Genomic DNA, 25836 nt, shown 5'->3' on the forward strand with positions numbered 1-25836 from the left:
GCATACATCCAATACATGTGCTCCTCCTTGAGGCGCAGTGCAAGGTCAAGAAAATTCCTTTCTTAACGTCTACCTTCGAAAAATGTTTTGTAATTTTAACAGCGGAGCTCTTTAAGATTTCGTTTCGCCGTGAAACGTTACCAGAAAACTCAGCCCAGTGCACCACCTCGCGTTGCCTAGCAACCACCTGCGAGAGCACCGAGGAACGTAGCCTCCTCGGACCCCACGCGCGTACGCCGGAGTCTTGACGTCACAGACGACTAAGAGCTCGGGCCGGCGCAGCGGCACACCTCTCGCCTCCTCTACGCTTTGTGTAAGTGTTGCTGCCATGGGAAGGCTGAAGAACGTCCGGACGAGGCAGAAGAAGCGGCTTACCAGGAAGAGCACGGTACTGAATGAATGTGTGCTTTTTAGTGGCGCAAAGGCCAGGTATGGCCAAACAGCGCCATGCCAGTGTTATTGACTTCGCAGTGGAGTGATGGGTTCTATAAAGTTGATTTCGCGTGACTGTAAAGGGGCCTAAAAATAGTCACTGTAGAATGCGTAAAATCGACGTGTAATAAGATTATGGCAATCAATAATGACATGCACTATGAGCCTTAAAGTGCATTGCAAAAAAATGATATGATATATAAAACATGTCACATGCAAAGCTTGACCCCAGCACTACGGCCTCACCAGAGTCCTTGAAATACAAGGGCCTGGCGACATGTCCTATACAATACTGCTATAGCAGCGGCATCTTCTGAATAGAGGAAGCGCTACGAATGCATGGGACTAATGACATGTAGCACAACATCATTCGAGAAAACGAGGACTCCTTTGGTGGTAAAAAGCGTTTCGTTACCAAGAAACATAGCCGGGTGAAGTGGGACACAATAGTTATGCCAGAGGAAAACGTTCCTTTCTCTCAGCTTCGACTTCCCGACACTCCAGTAAGACATGGAGGCCTCTCCCCGCATCTACCACACGTTGGAGGTCCATTTGCAGTAAGTAAAAAATTATGGGTGCCAAATGAGTTTCCTATTCTGAAACGACTGAATAGGACATGTGTTCGGCGTGACTTTGTTGCAAAGGGCCAGAAACCTAACTGCGGCTTGATCACGTACAGCTTTTTTTGTTTCCGCGCCCCATAAGCGCTGCCAGTGGTTTCGCAGTTTTCTTCGTAAGAGGCTACAGATCTGTAGCACGGACCGCACTGTAAGAGTAGCTTGCCCTGTAATTGATGTGGAGGGTAATGCTAGCACATTACCCTCGATGCCTATATGGCCAGGTACCGAACATATAATGGCATGCTAGTTAGATGTGTACCGTTTACGCAGAACGGAGTAGAGCTCAATAAGTACAGGGTTATTGTGTTTACAGAGTGACTTCAGAGCTTTTACGACGCTTAGGGTCTGTAAATATGACTGTTTTTCGAAGTTTTAATTTCCTTGTATGCTTCGCTGGCCGACAATAATGCATGGCCTAGGCTGTAAATATACTTATTTCCGGGTGCAGTGCGCCGGATTCCGAGACAGATGGGCAGATTGCTGCGTACGACACCCCTGCATGTGACTTCGAAGCGCCTCTGTAAAACTCAGTGCAAGAGTACTTATACTGGAGTTCTAGGAAATGCATTTTAATATGTGCCTTTCGCGTATGCTTCGTGACCTCTTCAAACGATGTATCGCAGTCTGTGAACTGCCACTGCCATGGCGGTAACGACTTCACTTGAGTCATAGGGCAATGTTCAAGAACTGGTACACCCATTTCCTCAATGTGGCTCTACACAAGCAAAGCAAACTGCTTCCTCACTGCAGGTTGGTTAAGGAATAGCGTAGCAGCGGCCATATCGTTTGCAAGAGCGCCGTACTACCAAGCGAGAAGCGATGCGTCACCGCCGAGCTGATCCGGAACACTGCGCCGAAGCTGCGGCTGAGAAGAGGCGACGCCGAGTCGAGGATCGCGAGTGTCATTCCAGGGAACGCGAGAGGCGGTACCTGGACGCTCGACGTCACCGAGAAAGCAATCCCGGCCTGCGATTGCTCGAAAACTTCCAGCGTCAAGCCCGCCGAGACACTGGGAGGTGCGAACGGCCGATTCCAGCGCGAATTCGTGGGCATGGAGTTCGGGCACAGCTGTCGCTTCTGTGACCTACAAGGAAGCTCGGCGCGTGGCTCAGCGGGACTACGATCGACGAAGAAGCGCCGATGCTGACTATCGCGCCAAGTTCGCCACCGACAAACGCCGTCGCCGAGCTGAGGATCCCGAGTTTCGCGCCAGAGACAACGAACGCTGCCGAACTGCAAGAACTTGCAAGAGCTTGGCGAAGCTAAGCAAATCCTGGTGACACTTAGTATGAGCATAGTTAAGCCATGCATAACATTGTAACACTTAGCAAAACCTATCAAGACTTAGTCTGAACCTAAGAGCTAAACAAACGGATGGCACAGAGAAAACACTTGTACGAAACACTCAGAGAAAACATTTCTATAGTTTTGCTTTTGTACGTATGCTTTTGCTCAAGCGCACTCCAAGGCGTGAAGGACATGCTCAGCAAATATTACCCAATTCTAACCAGCAACCAGAAGCTTAAGATTTTTCCCGACCCGTTCAGAGTAGCCTACAGACGCAACACAAATTTTAAGGATATTATTGTGCATCCCAAACTAAGAACGAAGACGAAGTTGGGAACCGGTCCCTGTGGCCACCCCAGTTGCTCTACATGCAAACGTATTCAATCTACTACTACACAAAAAAGTACAGCGTCGAATTACTCACACAAGGTTGCACATCAAGCAACGTAGTCTACTCTGCCCATGACGGCGTCAACTCCGTTGCCATTCTTCTTTCGAGAGCCGACACAGCGAAAACACTTTCCGCACTTAAAATTAGCTCAATGGAATTCATCCGAGTTTACAAGTGCATGCCTTCATACCCTGGACCCTGATTTACATCTCCGTATTCCGCCCAACCTTCCGCGACGTAAATGAACCCTTCTAGTACGTCTATGGCTTGGAGTCGCGTTTTGAAATGCGTACTCCTTTCTTATCCGAATGGCCGACAGCCTACTTTGTGACTTCTGTGGATCCAATGAAACAATCGTGCACCTTCTTTGCGAGTGCCCTCGTTTCATCCCGAAAAGAGCAGTCCTCTCAGCCACCCTAGAGAAAGTGTACAAGCACCCAATAACACAGAACATCCTTGGAACCTGGCCTAAGCGAACATCAGCGCGATCCGCTATGAAAGCGCTGCTGCGGTGCTTAAAAGACACGGGACTTTCCGAAAATTGTGACTGTACACGGTATGATGAGGATTCGTTGGTGACTACGTAACACTAGGAACGCTTTCGCAGGCTGCGTGACAGTGCCCACAGAAACAGATCGTGTGTTTCGTGTGTACATGTGTGTGTATATGTTGTCAGGAATTTTTTTTTACTCTCCTTTTCTTTGATCGCTCACCTATCTCATCCCTTCGCCAAGCGGAGATAGCCAAGCGGAGATAATCTCTCGTTAACCTCCCTGTCTTTCCTTTGCCTTTCTCTCTCTCTCTCTCTCTCTCTCTAGTATACTGTCTAGAATGTGCCGCTTGTAGCAAACAAAAATTGGAGGACGCTTAAGCTTCGCCTTCAAGAGTGGAACGCGACAGCGTTCCCGTCGACTCGCCAAGAGGTGTAAGACAATGGGCTACGGCGCAGCGACTACGCGCCCCGCATCGGACGCGGTGAGCGTCCAGCAACGCAGCGTTCGGCGCGACAACGAAATTTGCGCCTGAGCAAGCGACGCACGCCTGAGCCTTAGAAACAGCTCGTTTCTAAGGCAACACCGCGTTCACTAGAGGCGCTTTATACCGCTTTGAAGCATCAATGTTGATTATAAAATTTTTGCTAAGGTATTAGCTAACCGTTTGCAAGTTGTAATAAGATCTGTGGTCGGTGATCATCAAGCATGTGGCATCAGAGGCCGGTCCATTCAGACGAACATTCATGTTGCGAGATCGGTGCTAGAGTGTGTAGCTGAGGGGTTTGGACAGGTGGCAATGGTACAGCTAGATCTGGCTAAGGCGTTCGACAGGGTAAATCACTCATTCCTGTTTACTGTACTAGAGCATATAAATATCGGGTCCCTGCTCCTTAGAGGCGTCAGGATATGTTATGCTAATGGTTCAACGAGGCTGATAGTGAATGGCTCTCTCTCCGATTCGATTAGGCTTGCATCATCAGTACGACAAGGATGCCCTTTGTCACCGCTCCTGTTCTGCTTGTATTTAGAACCACTTTGTATGAGCATTGTTAAAGAACAAAATTTCCAAGGGTTTAAATTACTCACTAATGAGGTTCGGGTTCTTGCGTATGCAGACGATGTGGCCTTTTTTTGTACAGATAAAGAGAGTGTGATGACTGCTCTTGCCATTACAGAAGAATATTGTGCGGCTTCTGGCGCAAGCGTTAACTTTGAAAAAAGTTCAGGTTTTTGGTTTGGATTATGGGCCACAATGCCATCACATTACGCAGGCATTCAATGGAAAGAAGATCTGCGTTATTTAGGTGTGCCTCTCTCACAGTATAGAAATAGCAACGCTCATTGGTCGGGAGAAGTTGGCAAAATTCAACGTAAAGTGATTTCATGGCGAGGGTGGAATTTGTCAATGTTCTCTCGTGCAGAAGTGTGTAACGTTTTCTTAGCTTCCCGTCTTATGTATGTGCTGCAAGTACTGCACTGCTCACGACTTCGCCTTCAGGCACTGCATCGCGTATTTGCAGCATTTATTTGGAGTTCCAGTTGTGAATCGATGCGGCGCGACAATCTGTTCCTCCCTCTTGAATGTGGTGGTCTAGGATTAGTCCACCTCTTCATCAGGCAAATTGTTTCACGCCTGTTTTTCTTTCGAGACAATGACCATCCATTTTTGCGTGAAATGTTGCAACTCCGTTTAGTTCATTATATTCCTAATATAGTAGTGTCATCAAATGCCAAAGATGTCCCACAAGCCCCTTGGGGCTTTCTTAAGGAGGTTGTTGACACATTTCTTGAAAGTTAGATTCAGCCTGGAGTACGTGTTCACTGCGAGTCGAAAAGCAATTTCTGCGGCACTGGTGGACTCTATTTTCCCAGATCCTTTGTATCGTGCACCTTATTTAAACCAACCTTATCAGGATGTACTTAAGCGCGTCCGAAAAATGTGTGTACCTCCTGGAGTAAAAACATTTTTCTTTAAATTACATTCGGAAACACTCCCTGTTAAAACTTGGTTGAATTCGAGGGGTTGCTTTGTGCCGTGGTCAACAAACTGTCGGCTCTGTCCACGTGCCGAAACCATAGATCACTGCTTCATAGACTGTAGGGACGCTGTATTCTTTTGGGACATTCTCCAACGGACGCTCAAAAAGGACATTGACATGACCCCATATACAATTAGGTTTCTACTGTTTAAGGTTACGGGTGGTCCTCCCTATGACATGTTCATAGTACTTGGTTTACATAGCCTATGGAGAAGTAGACTGTGTGACCGCCATGCCGAAAGCCCGCGATCTACAAAGTCCTTCTTTCGCGAAAGTGCTGCTTATGTAAGAAGTGTCTACGCTGCGCAGGAACCTCCGCCAGACTGGATGCTCTTGTTGGATGCATGTGTGTGTTTGCCTGAGTTTTAAGTGTGTAGTCGTGTCCACTTTGTAATACACCTTCAGTTTTCTTTTCCATGTAATAAAGAAAAAAAAATCGTGCCTCAGTGGTAACGTCTCCGTCTCACACTCCGGAGACCCTGGTTCGATTCCCACCCAGCCCATCTTGGAAGTTGCTTTTTATTTATGAAGTGCCTGCCATGATTTATCGCTCACGGCCAACGCCGCGGACGCCGACGCCGACACCGACGCCGACGACACCGGCTTTTCCGCGACACGTGCTCCTTAAGAGGAAGCTTTAGCTCGGGCCCAACTCCGACGCGGCCTATTCAAATACATGTAAAACGCAAAAACGTTTTTATGAAATAACCCCTGGACCGATTTTGATGAAATTTGTCGCATTTGAAAGAGAAAGTTAAATTCTAGTGACTGTTGGAAGTGGAATTTCGATTTAGGGCTTGAATTTTCTTAAAACGATTTTCAAATATTTGACCGTTTGAAAAAAATAGAAGCACGAAGTTTATAAATTAATAGCTCTGCATCAAGAACCGATATCGCGGTTCTGTAAACGGTATCCATTAGATCATTCAAAGCGGACCAATTCAATATGTCATTTTACATCTTACGTGAATTTGTTACGTTGGTTACAACGGTTTTGCAAAAGTTGTATTTCTCTATGATTAAATTTTTTTTACATTCATGTGTAACATATCAATTTCGTCCGCTTTAGATGTACTATTAGATGCAATTCACAGAATTGTATTATCATTTTTAGTGGTTAAGTTACAGAGTTGTAAACTTGATAGTTTCGTTTTTGAAAATTTTCGATTTTTGCAAATTTTTAATAAAAAATTGACTATCTAACTCAAAAATTCGGAACCAACAGTCACTAGATTTTAAGTTTTTCTTTTAAATGCAACAAACCTCGTCAAATTTGGTGCAGTGGTTGCCGAGAAAAACGAATTCTCCTTTTACATGTATTTAGATAGGAGCACTTGAGCTAAAGCTTCCTCTTAACGCTATCGCGTTAATACATAGGTCAGACTGGACAACAAATTCATACAAGACTCAACGCGGTGACCGCGCAGATACAAAACACCATATACCTAAAGCAGTACTAGCTAGCCACTTCAGTGAACATGCTCATATATTCGAGAAAGCCAGGCTCCATATACTACAATTTTCCGTTCACCTCGCGAGAAGAAATATACGGAATCATACCTCATACGCAAGTTTAAAGGCCGACACCCCACGGGAAATAATTTGGCACGTGGCAACTTAGAATCTTTAATAGCAGTAGCTTAAATTTTAAATTCTCATATCATCAACCAAGGCACAAAACACATTGGGCCACCAGCTAACCTTAATTCTTAACCTCACCTATTCCTCCATTTGGAATTTTTTCCTGCCTACTACTCAATTTAATAAACTCTTTCATGTTTTTAAGTTTACATCAACTGTACGTCCCTTTTTCCCATGTACACCTGCCCCCGCCCGCTTCTACTCATGTCACTCTCCTATTTGTTATTCCGGTTTTGGTTCCCCCTTTTTTTGTCTATATTATATAATATATATTTTTTGAAACACCCTCACCAACACATTCAGAAGTCCCAGACGCCAGGATACCGTTTTGGGCGTCTCAGCCACACAGGGTATCGTCATTTCTGTGTACCGCCGTAATGACATCTACGTTGAGCTACAGGGGCTAACGTCCCTTGAAATACCATGCCTCTGCCTTCCAGTTACCCCATGCATTTCACCCCAGACTCCTTGTCGCCATCTTAATTGGCTCAAAATTACCCGACACATTGCTGCTACGCTACTAAAGACATTTTTTCAACTGGTGTCTTTTTGGGTCTTTTTTGTTACTCGCGCACTGACCGCCTGACCGGCTATTTTAAAGCCACAAAAACATGCCGCCAACGACACCCCTGAAAGCTCCCTAACCTCTCGCTTCCCCAACACCCTCCCATGCCTTGGTTTTTCTTTTCTTGTCCTTTCTTTCCCTCTTGGTGTTTTTCTTTTCCTTTCTTTTCTCTTTTTCTTTCTTTTCCTTTCTCCATCTATCATGGACGCTGAAAATCCCTGAAATCATGAAAAAGAAAAGCTAGATCGAGACAGCTACATATGGGCGCCAATGAAATTCAGAATTCTCGTGCATCGTAGTCTAATGGTCCGAAATCCCAGAAGAGATTGCAGCCAATGCGAGAAAGGCTGCTCTCGCTAAAGAAAGTTTGACGTACAGGTCGCAATCCTTCGGAAATATACAATAGTAATTTTGGCGTTGACACAAAAACGATAAGTATTTCGAGCTCTCTTATTTGTCTCGCCCTTGCGCCTGTGAGTTACCAATGTTCTGGGGCACACGTACATACGTGCCTGCGCCTTTCGAACACGGTTGCGCATAATTTGCATTATTTCAAGAGCCAACGCTTTCAGCATTGGTTTCACAGAGCAACAATCAAATTCGCCGGTTGTTTTCTACAATTAATGAAGCTCTCAGGTCATTCGGCAAAATTCTACCAATGAATAAGCTTCGTTCCCATTTCCTTTTCTTTCCTTTTTTTACTTTTTCATACAGAGCCAAAGACACAAATCGGTTGCGAGAATGCCAGACACTAAAGCATTAATTTTGTAACATGTTTTCTTTAAGCAGCTTGAGACGCAATTTTGCCCTACTAGTAGTTTATCTCTCTCCGTTCCTGCACAATGGAAACCTTTAAAAGCCTCTTGAAAGCAAGACCATTATCTGCTATTGCATGGAGATCTTGTTTTCCTTCGATAACGACCGAGATGGACGACGGTTGCGCCGTGGCACCAGCGAAGGCAAGCTATTTGTTGCAGAAGCACCGTCCTGCAATCTGTCCAACTATAGGCACGTGCAATTATACTATGTTTCGCAATTTGCGAGCGTCATCGTAGAACCAGCATTGGAGTGAGCCTAGCGTTTACCACCTTAAACATGCTCCTGGCGGTATTTCTTCTGTTCGCCGTTGTTCTACTGTACCTTGTAAGGTGAGTGACGTCGCATGCTGTTGTTTCTACCCACGCTGGAGAAAATATGTCTCACTCATGCTGATGCAGTACCGGAGACGTAATCTCGCATAAACATTGACGTGCTGTTATTTGAAGCAGAGGTATCCTTTGAAGAGCGTATTCAAAGTACTTTTCCATGGTCATGCCTACATTTGCTGTACGCCCTCGGCGACAAACACAGTATGTTACAACGCACCGAAAGTATTTTATTAATCAGATTCACCAAAACTCATATCTCTGGCTCCACGCATTCTCGGCCTGGAGTTACTGATAAACACTTTTTTCAACTGGGCGTAACCTACAGAACGATGGGTTAGCGTTATTTTGCAGCTGACAGCAATTTCTAGCATTCAAATACTGTGTCTGTGTAGAAAAGTGAAAACGCAGCTTATTGGGCCTAAAAATTTATATAACCTTTAATAGAAAGGTTGCGTGCAAAAAATTCTCAGAAAATGTGGCAGCTGAGATACGTTGCATCTGCAACACGTACATGCAACCATCGTTTTGAAAGTGCTACATCTTCGATCGCTATTTCTTTCTCTTTTTTTTTCATTGCTCGTTTCCTTTTTAGTAAACACTTATATATAGCAGCACTGTAACGAGAACTCCGCTCAGACCAAACCTTTACTTTCGCACTTGTAATCTAGCAGCTCTGCCGTCAGTAAGATCTCGTCCGGTGAACGTTGTTTGAACACGTGCTGTTAATTCGATTTCGCCTTGTTTATTATTTACACTTTTTTTGTCATCCTAACACAGGTTGGTTAAGCGGACGTTCAGCTTCTGGGAAGCAAAAGGCGTGCCGCACCTTTCTCTGGCGCAGTACGTTGGCGTGCTTTATGACACATTCACGAAGGTGAGGCGCCTCCTACTGCTCCCATAAACACCCTTCGAAAGCAAAACAGCATTATATGCTCAACTTAGAACTATTAAAACAACCAACTGTATACACTATGCAAAGCACTGCTTCCTGAATAGCAACAGCTTCCTAAAACGGGTAACGAAGTGTCTCAAATGGGGTTAATTTTGTTCTGATCTTGAGTGCCACGTATACACGCTGCTTATTGTGAGCGATGAGTCAGAGGCTACTTATGCCTCAACATGAATGGTGTGGCAACATGAATGGTGTGGTCTCGGCGCGGTGTTACGTTTGGCAGTTTGAGGCGCAACAAAGCTTTCCAACCTTGTGACCAGCGCGTCCAGCTGTGCATTTGCAGTGCCCAATACGTAGGCGACGCCGATGCCTCCGGCGTCGCCTACGTATTTTGCACGGAGAATGCCGGCAAACAAAATTTGCGACCAATCTGCGGCTCGTGCAGGACACCGTGGGTTCGGTACTGCCAGGGTCCAGCGAGCTGCACAAGACACTGCACGTCTTGACCGTGTTTAACGTGTCCCTCATCGAGTCACATAAATTGGCCCAGCTTTCTGCCTCAAGTTTGCGACCATATTTGTTTGCGCGTTCCGAAACTGTTTTGCGAACAAGTTTGCGTTTATGGATTACTTTCTTACCTTGGGTGAAATTCTTTTCCTCCCGCTATACCCTTGCCACATTGCAGGGTGACCAACCAAGCTCAGTCTTGACTAACCTGCCTGGCTTTTATTTATCCTTTCGCTCGCTCTCTCTCCCTCTCTTGTGCGAACTGTAACAGGTTCTTGAATACTAAATTGAAACAATGCATATCATGCATTCATTCCCTCTACTGCAGCCACTACCGGACGTGGTGCGGAGCAATCATTTGAAGTACGGAAAACTTTACGGGTAAGAATGTAATATAAGTAATTGCCAATTTCGGTCGACAATCTTAACTTATGTACTACTAAAGGGTGTACACTCTACAACAATATAACGCCCATTTGGGCTTATCTTGTTCCCAAACAATGTTCGCAATGTAGCATAAATTTTATTTCTTTAGTTAATGCTCTGCTCTCGCTTCTTTTCTGTCGTGAGCACTATGTAATGGTTATATGTATACAAATGCCATTCCCGGCCAGAAAGTAGCGGGTGCACAGCGTTAAAGAAAAGTAAGACAGATGACGAATATTGTTCAGGGGAAATGTTGAGGATAAGATAAGCCTCGACAGGCGCAATCGCTTATCTGTAGCAGCGCATTAAAATTGTTCATTTGAAGGACATGGAAGAGCCTAAAAGAGCCTAAAATGGCCAGTCTATGTCACGCTGCGTGAAGCTACATTGCGGACCCTGGATTAAATGCCAGTATTCTGTCATGAGCCGGGCAAATTGTAATTCTACACTAATTCGCATTGAGTGATTTATACTCCGCGCGAACGATGTTTATGTTGTTCTTGTTTTTTACAACCACGAGTCTCAAGTGTAGTGGACTTTGCGCATGGCGTAAAGGATATGTTTCTCGAGAAGGAAGAAAATTTGGCGTCCAGACACAGATAAGTCGCTGATAAAGTGGATCCCTTTCGATGGCCTTTGCGGTTCTCTCTCTCTCTCTCTTTTTTTTTTTTTTGATAACCTTCTGACCAATGGGAACACTGGCAAGACCAGATATTGCGGGACTTTCGCGCTTTCGTGGAAAGATACAATGCGCTTCGGTTGCACAAGTAGGCAAGCTACTGAGATAAGCGGAAACTGACGACGGTCTTTCGCTGCTCGTCTACTTCACAATAGGCACCTTTAGTTGGGCGTCCCGAACCCCCCACGTACGCAGCGCGCGAGTTCTTACGTAAGCACGCGCAGTATTGCGTACAGCGTGGGAATAGTTGGCAGTAGTTGGCCGCATAGAGTTTCCTACAAAAATTTTTGTAGGAAACTCTATGGTTGGCCGGACGCAGAAGTTGAGGAGGGTATTCAAAGAGAAAGGAATTCAACAAGAGGAGACGCTCGGCGGAAACTGGCAACAGGAAACACGTCACGCCTAGTGTTAATCCCATGCGTTAGTTGATGCGAGCATCGAAAACAGAAACAGTCTCAAATGAGCTTACAGACGTTTTATTTTTTTAATTCTGTCCCGCTAAATCTAAAAAGATTTGCGTATAAATGGAACTTTGGGAATTATTTTTCTTGCGTTATCTAGCAACAAGCTAGCGGCACGCCAGACGCGCCAAATTCATTAGTCATGAGCCAGACGCGCCACCGAAGCGAGCGAAGCCGGCTGCGCATGCGAAGTTCGCCTTTTCGGCGACCCGTTTCTTTTGGACATAGGCTGGTTGTTAGGCTGCCGGCGTATTCTTGCGTACCTTGCGCACTTCAACCCTGCACTATTGGACTAGGCAAAGGTGAGAAATTTTGTTTGACAGTCTGCGACGCATTTCAAGCAATTTAGGCTTTTAATGGCACGGAATTAAGACTTGTGGTGCAGTTAGCGAAAAACCGCTTGGCCGTCCTGTCGTAGATCATTTGAGTTAACGACTAGTAGTGGGAGATGTTTGCGACGCTTTCTATGAGCCCGAAAATTTTTTTTACTTTTTTCGGTAGTTTTTGGGCATGCTCGCCGCACCCGGTTTTGTACCGCAGTTAGTTGCGCGTGTACTGAATCTTGCTGGGACAAGCTTTGGCACTTTCACTGATCCGCAGTATTATTTGACTAATTTCGTAACTTTTTGGGGTACCTTTGAAGCACAGTGGCCGCGCCCGGCGTTGTGACGCAGTTAGCCGAAAGCAGCTCGGCCGTGTGTTGCAGTTAGTTTCGTTGGCGCGTACTGAATCTTGTTAGGCCAAGTTCGTCACGCATACTCTGATACCTAACGTTATTGTAAGTTCGTTACTTACCTTTTGGAATGCTTATGAGGTACGCTTGCCGCGCCTGGCATTGTGACGCAGTTAGCGAAAAGCAGATTGGTCGTGGTGAGAAAGTAAGTTGGCGCATACTGAATCTCAGTGGAACAAGCTTGTGACGCTTTTTGTGACCCGGAACAACATGTACCTTCTTTCGGCACTCACGCTTACGAAAACGCGACGAGCGACTACCAGGAGTGATAACACTATAGTGTGTTGCTTGCGCCGGCAGAACGCGCAAAACATAACGCCGAGGAGCTCAAAAACCAAGAACTTGAAAATCCTGTCTTTTGAGCGACTGAAAACAGGCTTTGCACCCACGCATTTGTCTTAAGTGCGAGTAGATGGAATTCTGCCAGCTTCTAGCATGGCCTGGCTGAGAGCCTTTGCTGCGGCCACTTGTGTGTATGTAGCTTACCATCGCGTCGGCTGAGGCCAAGTTGTTTTGCAAACGCGCAGTAACCCGTGCATTTGTGCTCTTAAAGTGCAGAAAATGATGACCAGGAATGGGGAATGCTTTCAAATGAGTTCTTTTCGTAATATCTGGTATTGCTTGGGATAAGTCGGGTATTTTCTACGTCATACGTTTCTACGTTTTCTACGTTCTAGAAGCGAATTGCTTTGTTTGTAATGCCACCCATTCACGACTTTCGCACGCTTCCCCTCTAGACGCAGTATTCCTAAAAGGTCTAAGCACCAAAATGACGCATGCATGTAACTTTTTCAGCCGACGCCATCTGGTGGAGCTTCGTACGAGAACTACTGCTGCTTATGCGGTGCCAAAACGTTGGATGAATGCACGAAAAGCCCAGAACAAACATTTATGTAAAGATTTCCTCATTTACAAGGCGTCTTGCGTCTGCTTTGTGAAATTGCACGTGGCACAGTTTCGATGGCGGCTTGTAAAGATCGTTCGCAATAATTTGTACTAAATAAACCGATTCCGTACTAACAACGCGCGCGGTTGAGCAGCAGAAAAAAAAAATAAGGAAGCAAGATGCCGCCCCGATTAGCGCAGCCGGCGCAACATGCGTTCACTTTGAACGCGCGCACCCGGAACCGAAAGATGTGAATCCCATCCGCTTGGTGCGCTACAGTCAATTCCGCCGCTGGGCTCTGTGGGAGTGTCCGCTCTCGTTAAATGTCTTTCTATATGGGGAATTGCCGACTCGCACGCGCAGGAGCCGGAAGTGTGCTACTCAGCGCCGCCAAATGCCAGCTTCTAAATCTGTGTAGCCAATATCACTGGCACCACAAGCCGGATTGATATCTTCGGCCGGAGCAATATCTAAAAATGCGCTCTCGCGGACGCGCGAGAACACGCGAGATAGTCCCGCACGCGCGGTCCCGCAGAGACCGCGCGTGCTCTTGCGTACTGCGCATGTGCACTGTCACCTCCATGGATTTCCCGCGTACGCAGAGCTGTTGCGGACGCCCAACTAGAACTGTCTGACGTTACTGTAAGTTCAACCGCTCGCCTTGCGACGCTCTCGCAATGCAACGACGAATACCAGGAATAATACCTTACGATGGTAACCACTGCATTCGCAAAGGATCATCGACTCTAAGCGCTTCCTCCAGTTCAGGGAGTTGAGCTCATCATCATCTCTTGACTGAAGAAGAATCAACGTTTCTCGAGAATTGCCGCTCATTATCAATGAAGCGCAGTGATCATTTCTGCCGAGGGGTGACGTTGACATTCACTTTCTTGAGTGAGCGTTGAAAAAATTCATTTCCCTTTTAAAAAAAAAACCGCGCTTCATGCTATTCAATGAAAACAGTAAGCGCACAGTGCTAATACGGGGCAAGGGAATGCCTAGGGTAAAAGATTACAAATATCTTGGTGTATGGATAAATGAAGGCAATAGATATGTGGAAACACAGAAAAAAGACACCAGCAAGGGGCAAGAAAAGTGCGGTTGTAATGAAACACAGACCGAAATGGCGATGCGATGGGTGCGAGGTCCTCCGGGCAATCGGGAAAGGTGTAATGGTTCCAGGACTTACAGTAAAAAATCCGGTTATTTGCTTGAAAAGAGGGCACAGCGAGGACTCCATGGCAACCAAAGATCAGTGGGACGCCTTGCACTGGGCCCTCATGGGAAGACTGGAAATGAACCTGTCATGTGTAATATGGGCTGGACAAGTTTTGAAGAGAGGTAAGCTCAGAGGAAAATTGATTATGAAGAACGACTGCGGAAGATCAAAGAAAACAAATGGGTTGTGAGGGCGTTCCGATACGGGTACAGGAAAAACATTGACTCACAGTGGAGAAAAAGAATTACGAAGCTTACCAGCAAGTATGCGACCGGTAGAGTAGGCAACATGACAAAAAAGAACGTAAAACGCAAAGTCGGAGATACTGAGGCAATTTCCTGGGTGGCGGCAATGGAAAAGGAACCTGGTATGAGTAACTACCTAAGAGGAAAAAACGAAATCAGGAAACAAACAATTTACGATAACTCAAACGTAAGCTCTTTACTTTTGGAAGGAAGATCAGGATGTCTTAGAGCGCGTAGTTATAAAGCGACGTACACTAGGAAGAAGCCTGTAGTACTTGCTGGGCTACGGTTATGGAAACGATGGAACATGTTTTATCAGAATGTGAAGATATCTACCCCTATCGCTTAAGACTATTCTGGCCTTCTTGAAATCCATGGGTTCAGGGATAGCAGGGGAAAAGTAAACATTCCCGCAATAGAGATTAGTAAGAGGAGATTGGATGTTTGGTGGCAGAGAAATAGGGAGACCACAAACAATGAAGGCGTACAAAAACAAAGTTCCCAATAGTGGTTTAGAGAGTTAGACCATGGGAATTTTTCGTGCATTTTTTTATTAAATAAAGACAAGTAAGAAGTCAGGCGCAACCCACCGCCCCGTTTCAAAGACGGACGCGCTTAGCATCCATCCATCCATGCATTGTGTCGACGTGGAGTCTAAAGTCGAGGAACGTTCTAGGATACGGGACTAACCCGGCTACCCGTAGGTACCCCTTTTAATTGGTACCTACGGGAGCCACGTTTAGAGACTGTTGCTTCAGCGAAAGTTTAACATATCCTGCTTTACCGACGTGCAACGTGGAAATATATCAGTGCTATATACTGGTCGAGCAGCTAAACGTGACTCTCGCTTACAAACTGCATTAAAACTAAGTTGGAGGGTTTACGCTCCAGAACCACCAGTTTACTATAAGGCTCGCTATAGCAAACGATTCTGCATTAATTTTGATCACCTGGTGTTCTTTAACGTGGACCGCTTTCTCGAAAAACGGACGCTTTTACATTTCGCCTCCTTATCGAGATGCAGCTGCAGCGGCAGCGATCCAACCTGGCCGCGACCTCGAGCTTTTTTCACTGTCGTGTTTGATGGATCACGCGCGTGAGATTTACGCCGATGGACAACGTGGGCCAGCTAAAATACCCTTTTTAAATCGAATAAAATGACATCCCGTTTTTTTTTCTGCAATGTTACTGAAAGCGCAGGTGCAAATACGGACACGGACACGACAACTATGACCACGACCACACAACTGACGTCCATTAGCTGAGAGGTCGCACAGCGGGGAGAAAAATGAAGCCTCAACGGGTGTATGCACATGCTCACAGTGAGGCACTTTCGGCGGCCCGTCTTTCATGTACATATTCCTACACTCTCGGAATATAATGGTTTAGGCTTAACTGCACCTTCCGAGGGAAGAGAATGGAAGACTGACTTACGCATTTGGTAGACGCATCACCCGTAACACACACTTCTTCCTTCCTATGTCTGAACATTACTTCACTATCTGGAAATTGTAGTCAAATGTGCATCCACGGAGCGCATCGAAAGGATAGACGGCATTCCTTCGGGGAACGATTGTTCTTGGTCAATTAATGTCTGATTGATGCAACCACCTTTACGTCCGTACATAAAGCGACCACAGACAAAGGGAACTCGACAAACTACTCCCATACAGTGTTCTAAGAACTTGTTAGTATAATTTATTTACTCACTCTCATGTATTTTAGAGGTCAACTACCCTTTGTTCCTCTGCACAACCGTGCATATATGGTCTATTTACCCACCGCGGTGGCCGCGTTTCGATGGATGTGAAATGCTAAAACACCCGTGACCTGTGCGTTGGGGACACGTTAAGGATCCCCTGGCGGTTAAAATTTCCGGAGTGGCCCACTACGGCATGCCTAATAAGCAAATCGTGGTTTTGGCACGTATTCATAAAATTTAACATTTTCAACGTGAAATTCAATATTTTCAAATTTCTTGTTAGCAGTAAAGGCACCATTCATCTTGTATTGTCTACCAACTTCCTTAAATCCATGTGATAGAGTCTAAATGTAAGATATGTGCACGACTGTCCTCTTCTTGCTCTCTTTGTTTTTTCAAGAATGAGCTAGATGATGTGGCTGTATGCACTATATGACCTGGCGTACCTTGTTAGGCGATCCGAGACAGTGGCCAACGCTACAATACGCAAATCTTCTACTGAATCTTCCTACTAGAACTGATGCTCACCTTGTGAAAAAGCTTGCTGATGGATGACCTTAGTCACGACATCTAAAAGTGGATGCTGTTTTGTACAGGCAGTTTTTTGCGGAACTTGACTCTTTACCTTTTACACTGAATTTCTTAGTCATAGATGCAATGACTCTGTCAAATCGTTCCCTAGAGTTCCAAATCAATCAATGGAGTAGTGAAATATCACGATGACACGGTTAATGCATACAAGAAGCAGTCACGACCTCCTTTGGTTAAATACATATCACTAAGTCGAGGATCATTGGTTATGGCGGCGCCAATATTCATCGAGAGTGTACGCGCCTGTAGAGGATGAAGGATTGGCGCTGCCTATTCAAAAGTATGGCCAAATGATTTTTTTTACATTTCTTCTTTCTCGCCACAGCGCGTGATCTATATTGATAGTGCGCTTTGTGTTTTCCCGTTTATTTTCCGTGTGCCCGGGTTTTTAGTGCCTGTATTTCCGTAATTTTAGTATGTACGAACTTTATCTGCCCTTTATTCACATATTGTTTCTTTCGAGCTAAATTTAACAAGTTGTCACTAGAGGGCTCCCGGGGACTAAACCTCTGAAAACTTAAGGGGTCTAAAAGGCCCCTCACCAGGCCACACAGCAAACTTCGGTTATATGGTGGAAGTTGTTGCGTGTCCTCTAGGGAGTGTTCTGCCGCAAGAATTTTCCAAATCGACTCATTAATAGTCGAGATAGAAATATTTCAGTGCCACGAACCCATGATTTCAGGAGGCGAGCTTCGCCGCAAACACTGACGCTCTCTGCACTTGCCCAGTGTAGCCTCCACAAGCGAAATTCCTTCCCTACGTTCTCCCATACCGGAGCTCGAAGATCGCGCGACGCATACGTCACGAGCAATACGACACCGACGCAATCAGCGACAGCTCGTCGGCTGCACCAGCCGCGTGGAGAGGCTCCATCCTCAGTACATGATCTAGATCCGGAGTGCGCTCAGGCTCGAGAAGAAAATTCAAACCGAGGCAAGGAGAACGCTCCTTCAGATCGAGATCCCGGTTTTGCTCCCAATCTTTCAAGCGGACCATGTGGGCCGACAAGGTAAAGGAAGCGTCGCAGCCACCTGGGCAGAAAAAGTATGCATCAAGCAAACAAATAAAAGGGGAGGCACAGCCAGAGCATAGGATCGAAACCCGTATGCAAGCTCTCGAAGCGGAAAATAGGCAGCTTAGACGCGAGCTTGCAGAGCATAAGGAAACCTTGAACAGCGTGAAAGGAAATTTTATAAACCGCCACGAGGTTAGCAACAGTAACCCTAGACCATTAGCCGGGTAGCCGAAAGGCAAGGCGCTCAACCCGGAACCTTTTAGCGACACGGAGGAGGAAGAAGAGGGCGACGCGACCAAAGTCGTGACCCCGTCCTGGGGTCCTTGGCTTCCCCCGTCAATAACGAGGGTAAATTGGAAAAGACCCTCAGTAGGATTATAGAAATGCCCGCCGCCATAGAGTTGCGAGTAACGCTACTAGAAAGACCTTGGGCTGAACCTACAAGTAGACAAGCAACACACACTGAACCGCTCTCAACCAGCTCAAATCCAGACGGGGGCACGAAAAATTTCTGAAAATTTCATGGCAAACAAGATGGCGATCACAAATAACAATACCGTCCAAATTTGGCAGTGGAACTGCGCTAGCTTCCAGAGGCGCAAGGCTCCGTTAGGTCAGCTCGTCAGATCGGCGGCAGACAAGCCACATGTAATTTTACTGCAGGAGACGTTCGCGGACAAGATCACTCTATCGGGGTATCCCACAGCAGGGTACAAAAGCGAAACGGGGAGAGGCATCATCACTTTAGGTAAAAAGAACGTCTCCTTTGTGGACCACGCAGTTCCAAAATATAGGAGCAGACTATAAGCGCAACTGATCCAGATTGTGCCAAGTAGATCGAGCAACGCGAATGTTTTGTTTTTAACGTCTACAGTTCACCTGCGGGTAGGAACAGAGCCTTTAACACAATTTTCCATTCCGCAATCAGGGCAGCCAGAAACCCGCCTCTCTTAATTGCGGGGGACTTCAACGCTCCGAACAAGGTATGGGGATACGGTTTTAACAGCAAGAATGGCACAAACTTATCCAGATGTGCAGACGATCCTAACCTCACGCTTGTTACGGATCCTAGGTTTCCCACCAGAAGTGGTAGTTCAATCAGTTAAGACACAACGCCAGACTTGGCATTCTTTCGAAATATCAAGGGCACATGGGATAATCTCCAGGAGGTCTTGGGTAGTGACCACTACATTCTCGAAATCGCGGTGCATGTCAAACCCAAATCTCCGGTCGAATACGAATACGTCGATTGGGATCTTTTCCGGAAAATTCAAGGCGAAACGGCATCCTCAAACGAATCTTTCAAAGATCTAGTTGCCAATCTTAAACAGGCCGTCAAAAACGCGATCAAAGAAATCACCACACAACTCGAAGTCCCCGAAATAGACTCGTGGTTAGCGCATCTCCTGGAAGCTAAACAAGCTGTCGCGCAGAGATCGCCGACTAACGTCACTAACTAACGTCACTAACCAAGGAAATAGAGTGGCATCCCAGATAGCTGGCCCTGCAACAGTGGGAAGAGATGTGCAACAAAACGCACGATTGCATGAGAAAAGGTAGTAAAGGGAATCTACTTAAAAGCCTCCTCAACGACAAACAGTCCAGGAGCGCTTTAAATCTCACTCTCGATAGGCTTATACATAAGCAGGTCATCTTGGGCCTCACAAACGAAGTACTAATTGCCAACGACCTGGCGCAAACCTACCTAACCATCAAGGAAGGAGATTTGCAAGGCAGAAACGCGAGAGCGGCCCAGGATAGACAGGCCAGAATTACAGGAACCTTTCACAACTTCGGAAATCAGACATGTACTCTTTGACTTAAATGGACGATCGGCTCCAGAGCCGGAAGGGGTCACCCATAAGCTTCTTCGGAACCTGGACGACAAGGCCATCGAAATCCAAATGGCAGAGATAAACGAGGTGCGGAGCTCGTGGCAGGTCACGTCGGAATGGCCCACCGCTAAGGTGGTGCTTACCCCCAAACCGGGGAAACCTCCGCACATGAATAACCGGCGTCACATCTCCCTAACATCGCGCATTTGCAAAGTGGCCGAAAATGCAGAGCACAATTGAATCGTCGAACACATATTAAACCACGAACTATTTAGACATAACCTAACAGGCTTTCGAAAGGGACTCTTCACGCAGGACGCAATGCTCCTCCTGAAAAGATCCATATTCGAGAACGAGACGCGGGACGTCCAAGGAATCATTGCATTCGACCGCGCTAACGCCTTTGATAAGGTGGCTCACGAACACACCTTGAACGAAAGTTCCTTTCTCAACTTAGGGCGCAAATTCTTTAATTCCCCTCTCTCGTACTTATGGGGAAGGAAAGCGTTTCTTCGACTGGGCACGATCTCGGGCGGTCCTTACAAATTAGGCTACTGCGGGGCCCCTCAGGGCTCGGTTATACCCCTGCTACTATTCAATATCGCCATGCATAAACACTCCGATAAGCTGACCTAACGTCAAAGGCTGTAATGTACAAGCTCTAAACAAGCTAGGCGCGCAGGCGAACAATATATTAACTCATCAATAAAATCACAAAAAAAAGGGGAGGACTCAAGGAGGACAACCTACTCAGGGTCCTCCGAGCTTTTTTCTTCAGTCATATTACTTACACGCCACCGTTCCTCAAATGGAGTAAAGTCGAAAAGAAAAGAACTTGACACCCTCGTCAGGTCCGGCGTCAAAAGACTACTCGGTATTCCACAGTCCAATAGCACGGCAAATCTACGCGAACTCGGAATTCACAACACCACAAACGAATTAATCGAAGCACAGTTTATTGCACAGATCTCTAGGCTTCGACAACAAACCTGGCGTTAAGGTTCTTGATGAAGCTGGTATACTCCCTATACAGACAGTGCTCGACAGAAAGCCCCTGTCTAAATTCACCCGGGAGGATATAAAGGTACAGCCCGTACCGAGGAACATCCACGCGATATATAACGAAGGTCACAGAAAAGCACGGGCTAGAACGACCCTTCAACGAATCGATCATTGCGGGGTCGATGCGTTCTTCGTCGACGCCGCCAAATACGACAGCAAATACAGGTTTGCAATCTCGGTCATTGACGCGTGCGGAGCACTTATCAGTCAGCGGCGCATCAATCTACACTAAACACGCAAACAGGCGGAGGAAACAGCGATAGCCTTGGCTCTTCAAGCCGCAAGAGGCCCGCGCACGGCGGTCAGGGCTTTCTCGTCCGCTTTAGTTTCTAAACAGGCCACCGGCATTGTCAACAGATCCTTTCGTAGTACTGCAGGCGAAGAAATTAGAGGTCATGGCATAGCGTGGTTCCCTGCTCACGTGAACAATAGAATTCGCCATGCAAGAGGGTTGAAACCCTAACGAGTGGGCCCACTGTCTGGCGCGTGAATTCACAAACCGCTCCCGAGCTAGCCGTCCTGCTCTCCAACAGGATTGTCCCTTGTTACCGTTGGCGTGTAACACCCCGGGCAAAAAAGGATGCTCGAAAGACCCTGCTCAACCGAAGCGGAGGATAGATTCCTAATTTGCTATGGTAGTCTCGTAAGTTGCCGCTCTGGCAGGCGCCCCGCAGTGATGACAGGCCCCTTTGTGTGTGCGACCAAGGGGAGAACCCTTTCCACGAAATGTCCAACTCTAGGGGAGAACGTTTTCCGCGAACCAAACAGGACCCGCGGGTTGCCGCCAGAGGAGGCAAGCCCGTACCAACTCACCTGGGAGGAGGAATCCCCCACCTATCCCCAATCAGACTCCGTCGGTTGCCGCCAGTGGAGGCAAGCCTGTGAAAAACCCAACTGGGAGAAGCGATCCGCCGCCTTTTCACGACCAGACTCAGTGCATGTCACGTGACGTTGCCGTGAGCAAGATACCGCCTACAATTTCAGTGGGCCTATTTAAGTAGCCCGGCAATATACGTTATTGAATTCATTCATTGTCTTCCTCTTATCCTTCATCAACCATTGAATAAACAGTGCAAGTTTCGCACTATAAATCGTCTCCTCCCTGCCTGGTCGCCATGGTTTACCGGACGCCTGCAGCTAGCCGACAACGCCACGCTACCCAATTGTAACGTCGGTCGAGGTTCGAGAAACAGGTGTCGCAACAACTGATTAGCAGCGGAGGGATACGCTACCCTGGAGGACCCAACTTTGGACGACATCTAGGAGATCATCTCCTTTTTTTCATGGTGACAACATTCGGAAGGAAGGTGTCAGGATTCATGACTGCGTATGGTGAGTGCACGGCTTTTCTTCACTAAAATATCCCTTGGCTTTACGTATTTTTTTGGGAAGTACAGAGCAGTGATTTTGTTTAACCGATGACGGAAGTTTCGAGTACGTCGAGGTTTGTACAGAATGAAGAGTTAGCGGCACTAAGGGCAGCGATGAACTTGAAGGCACTAAAGAAGCCGGAATCGTTTAGCTTGGCCAGAGAATCATACCTTCAAATTGTCGAATCAGAGAGAAATCCGGAGCTCGCTGAGGCGATCGCAGCGAGCGGGACAGACGACGATGAACTGAAGGAATGCCTAGAAAGCATTGAGGATAAGGAGGAAGAGGGTAGGCGCCTAGAAGGAAAAGAAGAGCGCCAGCGGGCAGCACGTGAGGCCAAAGAAGAGCGCGACCTCGAAATGAGGCGCCTAGATATTGAGTTGCTGAAGGCTCAAAATACCAGACCTATCGCAGAGGCACGAGAAAGCGAGGGCAGAATGACAGACTCGACGGCACCCTACGCAGTAGGAGGGAACATAGGTCTTTTTCTGGTGCAGTTTGAGCCCACGCGTGAGAAGGCAAAATTCGTGAGAAACACGTGGCCACAACGCTTGCTTACGTTGCTGCCACCGTGAAGTAGCTGATATCATTGCCCGCATGAGGAAAGAAGAAGCAGAGGACTTCAAGAAAGTCAAAGAGGATCTGCCTAAATAGTACAGATTATCAGCAGAAGTATTCAGGCGGAAATGCAGGTAGTTCGAGTAGACCAAAAGTGAGTCACACTCGTATTTCGCATACACCTTGTAGGTAAACATGAAAGGATGGCTCAGAGAAGAGGGCGCACTCGGCGACGCCAGAAAGAAAATGCAGTGCGTTCCTTTACAACACTTATGCCACCGGCTGTCAGAAAACGTCAACGATTGGGTTCAGGATAGGCCAAGCGTGGACACTATCACGAGATCGTCTGATCTCGCTGAGCAGTACGTAGCTCGCCATGCGTTCAAAGGCACCAAAGCTCCTAAGAAGGAGATGAATAAATACAGACCCGGCAAGCCCGACCGATGGTCAAGGTCGAGTCTGTATATATCCAAAGAAAGGTCTGATTCGGAGAAAGTTAGTGACGAGAACAGAAGGGGAAAGGAGGAGTCACCCGAACAAAGGGCAGAAAGGCAAAGAAACCAGTAGTTTGCGACAACTGCCAGCAAACGGGGTATATCTCCGTGGGGTGCAAAAATCCCAAACTAGTGTTGAAGTCACCGAATAGTAACGAAGAAAATCTGAAATTGCTAGAGCCGTACGTTCGAGATCTCGTGGTAAAGGCAAACTGTGTCGGGTGCTTCGCGACTCGGCCGCCACAATGGACGTGGTGCATCCATCGTACGTGGAGGAAGGCCAGTTCACGGGAGAATGTGCTTGGATAAGGCAAGCCGTAGAGGCCTCCAGTGTTTGTCTCCCTGTGGTAAACATTCGTATCGAAGGCCCTTTTGGAGTATTGGACACCAAAGCCGCCGTCTCGGCACATCTCCCGCCACAGCATTCATATTTGTTTTCTAACAAATCTGAGGATTTGCTGTGACGCAGGGAAATCGGGTTTAGCCTAACTCGTTCCAAGGCAAGGGTGTGAGCAAGGCAGTGTACGAATGTCCAGTGGTGGAGGAAACAGGTTTCACGGAGGATTCGTCAACCAGCACCAAACAGGACAGCCCTATGAGGGATATTGCAGAAAGTACACTGGCTAATGAAGAGGTCAGGAAAGCACCGGAGCCTGAAATGTCTCGAGAGGCAGAATACTGAAGAAAGTTATTGACTGTAAGCCCAGCCACATCGACTGCTGAGCAGGAAAGATATTCCACCCGGCGTAAGCTAAGGCCGGACGCTAAATAAGCTGTGGCTAAACAGAACGTGAAGTTCCTCAAGAGGGCAGGCGTCCTCTATAGAAAATACACCAGTCGAAAGGGAGTGCAATTCGACCAACTCGTGGTGCCGCATCCCTATCGTAAACAGCTCCTGCGCCATGTTCACGGGGCCTTTGGACAGGGCATCTGGGCATTCGCAAAACAAAGGACTGCTTACTGCAGGAATTTTACTGGCCCGGTCGCTTTCGAGAAGTAGAAGCATTTGTAAGAAGCTGCGACACAGGCCAACGCATAGGCAAGCCCGGAGATAAGGCTAAAGCGCCAATGAGATTTGTTCCCATTATCACGGAGCCATTTCGCAGGCTAATTACAGACACAGTGGGGCAACTTCCTGCTACGCAGTCTGGCTATCGACATATTCTTACTGCACTATGCCCCGCAATGAAATTTCCCGCGGCAGTGCCCCTCAAAGAACTAAGCTCGGTGGAGGTCGTCAACGCACTTTTGTCTACCTTCGCGTGAGCGGGGTTTCCCGAAGAAATCCAGTCAGATCAAATATGCCTCTTTACGAGCGCACTGACCTCGACGTTTCTGAAAACGCACGGTATTAAAATTATTCGTAGCTCAGTGTACCACCCGCAGTCATACGCGGTAGAGAAAGTCCACTCAGTCATCAAACGGCTTTTGCGAGCCCTTTGTTATGAGCACAGAGCCGCTTGGGAGGTTTGCCTGCCTGCAGCAATGTTCGCACTTCGAACTGCACCACAGAGTCAAGAAGTTTTTCACCTTCAGAGCTCGTTTACGGTCGCTTCCTTCGGTCCCCTCTTCCCATTGTTCGAGAAGCCTGGGAAGCTCGTGCGTACGACCCCCTTCAGTTGTGGCATACGTGCTAGAGCTGTTAGACCGACTGCACACATCTCAAGAAATAGCAGGGCAGGAAATGCACAATGCCCAAAGCAATGTTAAGCGATACTATTACACACGGCTCGAACGCGATGCTTTGAAGTTGGGCAAAATGTAATGATCCTGAAAGCCTCATTGAAAAACAAACTAAAGGTTCAATGGGCAGGACCAGTTTACATAATTCAGAAATTATCTGAAACAAACTACGTAATCACGGCACCGGCAAAACGAAGGACGCCACAAGTGTACCACAGCAATCTACATAAACCCTACCGGCAGAGGGAGCCCACTGAGAACATGTCCCTTAACCAACCTGAGGAGATGCTTGTCAACTTTCCGGAGTTAACATGAGTAACGGGGGCAAAAGAAATTTACGAGACAATGGACAAGTTAGTACAGCAGGCGGAGTTGAATCTCAATCAAAGGGCTGAACTGGGAGAACTCTTGTTTGAAATTAAAGACACATTTTCCCACACACCTGGCAGGACCACTGCGACCGTTCGCGATATCGAGTTAACCTCATGGGACCCAGTTTGTTCGAAAGCTTATCGCGTTTCACCTCACTTGACTTGTGGCTGTGGGTCCGGCATTGTTCTGGAGCGATTGCTTGCCCAAACAGGAGACGAAAAGTTGCGAGACCGGTTTGAATGTCCAGTTTCACTGGATCGGACCAGGGAGAAACGGCGCAAGAGCACCACGAGGACTAATGAACGACTCCCAGGAATCTACCAGCTACGAACGAAAGGTTCGTCACCCCGGAGGGAAGTTCTGCGGCTGAAACGCCGATCCCTCGCCTAGTGGCTGCTGGCCCCTACACGTCGGGATCTTTCCACGCCGGAGATGCTGTTACGGTTGGCGTGTAAAACCCCGGACAAAACGGATGCTCGAAAAACCCT

The 25836-nt window shown here is 47.1% G+C and overlaps 1 protein-coding gene across 2 annotated transcripts in view; it reads left to right on the plus strand.

The window, feature by feature from the left end:
• The first annotated feature begins 8412 nt into the window (after positions 1-8412).
• Positions 8413-25836, plus strand: part of LOC142575916 (cytochrome P450 3A16-like) — a 61037-nt gene continuing 43613 nt past the window's right edge. The window contains exons 1-3 of one of the 2 annotated variants that reach the window (XM_075685715.1): positions 8413-8617; positions 9395-9491; positions 10345-10397. In XM_075685715.1, coding sequence (XP_075541830.1) covers positions 8565-8617; positions 9395-9491; positions 10345-10397 — 203 coding nt within the window. In that variant the 5' untranslated portion in view covers positions 8413-8564. Of the gene's footprint in view, positions 8618-9394; positions 9492-10344; positions 10398-25836 lie in introns of those variants that run through there. The other variant, XM_075685716.1, reaches the window with a different exon arrangement.

This window comes from Dermacentor variabilis, chromosome 3 (assembly GCF_050947875.1).
Source record: "Dermacentor variabilis isolate Ectoservices chromosome 3, ASM5094787v1, whole genome shotgun sequence".
Taxonomy (NCBI): Eukaryota; Metazoa; Arthropoda; class Arachnida; order Ixodida; family Ixodidae; genus Dermacentor; species Dermacentor variabilis.